The sequence below is a fragment of the Echinops telfairi genome, unplaced genomic scaffold (assembly GCF_000313985.2).
Source record: "Echinops telfairi isolate 266 unplaced genomic scaffold, ASM31398v2 ScPeMD7_18;HRSCAF=68, whole genome shotgun sequence".
Classification (NCBI taxonomy): Eukaryota; Metazoa; Chordata; class Mammalia; order Afrosoricida; family Tenrecidae; genus Echinops; species Echinops telfairi.
The window spans coordinates 67,398,060-67,399,541 of record NW_022103915.1 but is presented as its reverse complement, the minus strand read 5'-3'; the positions used below and the strand labels follow the sequence as shown (position 1 = coordinate 67,399,541).

Here is a 1,482-nt window from a genome sequence, read left to right as displayed (position 1 = left end):
GCACTCTCTCTTTTTCCTTCTTGGTTTGCTTCTTTTTGGATGTGGCAGGCCGGCCCCTCTAGGAAACTCCCTTTCAATTGACTACCTCAGGGCTGTGATCTGAGTAAGAATGTTACATCCCACCCAAATCTTTTTACAACTGATAGGCTACTCATAGGACATGTGAAGATGATTATATTGTATTAGATCATATCATGTAAGATTACTAGGAGTTAATTGCAAATACACTGAGAATCCTGGGCCAGGCAGGTTGACACAAAACCTTAACTATTATTTTGGCTCTGTTTGAAAAGTTCTCTGAAAAGGCAAACTTAAAAGCATATTATGCTGTGTTATGTTGTGTAAGATCTTAATGATACACCCTAATGTCTAAATAAGTTCACTGACATATAAGTGTAATAAGAGGTTTTTTCCTCCCTTAATTTTAGCTTGTACAAGATGCTGATTTGTGGCAAGAACAATTGAATGAACTTAATAAACAGAAAATCGCATTTGAAGACTCCAAAATACATGCAGAACAAGTTCTGAATGATAAAGAAAATCAAATAAAGGTAGCTGGCTCGACAATTTTAATGACTGGGAATTATATGCTAATTCTGTACTTTTTGTTGGTAGTGGTTGGATTTTCATAATTTATTTGGCCAATTTTGGGGATGCATACTCTTTTGGGGTTATATATCCTCACTAGTCCAAAATAAAGTATCCTTTTGCCTGTCATGCTTCTTAGAACTTGTAGTAAAAATCAACATTCTGTGTCCTTTTTTTCTTCTCTGTATTTTAGCCTAGGTCTTTAAGAAAGAAAGAAAAGAAAAGAATGAATTTTATGTTTACATTTTTTCTTTAGATTGCTATTTGGTTGTAAGATCTAGTTGTAGAAATCTTATAGATAATTAGATACAGTTATATGTATTGATTGTATATCTTTAGTAGATTAGCTGGTATGTCTACTTTCATAGAGATGACTATTTTTAAAAATATTGAAGTTTAAATGTAATCATAGAAATTAAATAACTGGTGTTATTCTTAGGACCTGTTGAATTTCCCGTTCCCTGCCCCTTCCTCTACCTCTTTTCCTATCCACTCTTTAGAATCGTATGCTTTCAGCTACAAACAGGTACTCAAGTATAAGCATCAAGTAATACGATATCAAATTAACATTTTATAATTTTTTTAACATTAAAAAAAACATTTTATAATTAACAATGTTTTCATCTTGAAAGTTATATACAATAAGACTCTAGAATTGTGTAGAATTATCTGACAGAAATTTATAATTCAGACTCTGGCTCTACACCAAGAGTTTCTGATCTGGAAGGTCTGAACTAAGTGGTCCTGGAGTAGCCAGCGTAGCTTTGGTCCATGGACTGGCATTTGAGAACCATTCCAAGCAGAGAGAAGTCATTGCTGACTTACCCATATCCAGAGCAGACATCATCCCTTAATCCTTTGGGCCTTGATGGAGCTGGACCAAGTGTCTGAGTG

The 1,482-nt window shown here is 34.3% G+C and overlaps 1 protein-coding gene across 1 annotated transcript in view; it reads left to right on the top strand.

Annotated features, from left to right (window-relative positions):
* The window catches only part of MIA2 (MIA SH3 domain ER export factor 2), a 110,444-nt gene that overhangs the window by 69,831 nt on the left and 39,131 nt on the right, over positions 1-1,482 (top strand). Inside the window, exon 15 of the mRNA XM_045287642.1 lies at positions 429-551. Coding sequence (XP_045143577.1) covers positions 429-551 — 123 coding nt within the window. The remainder of the gene's footprint in view (positions 1-428; positions 552-1,482) is intronic.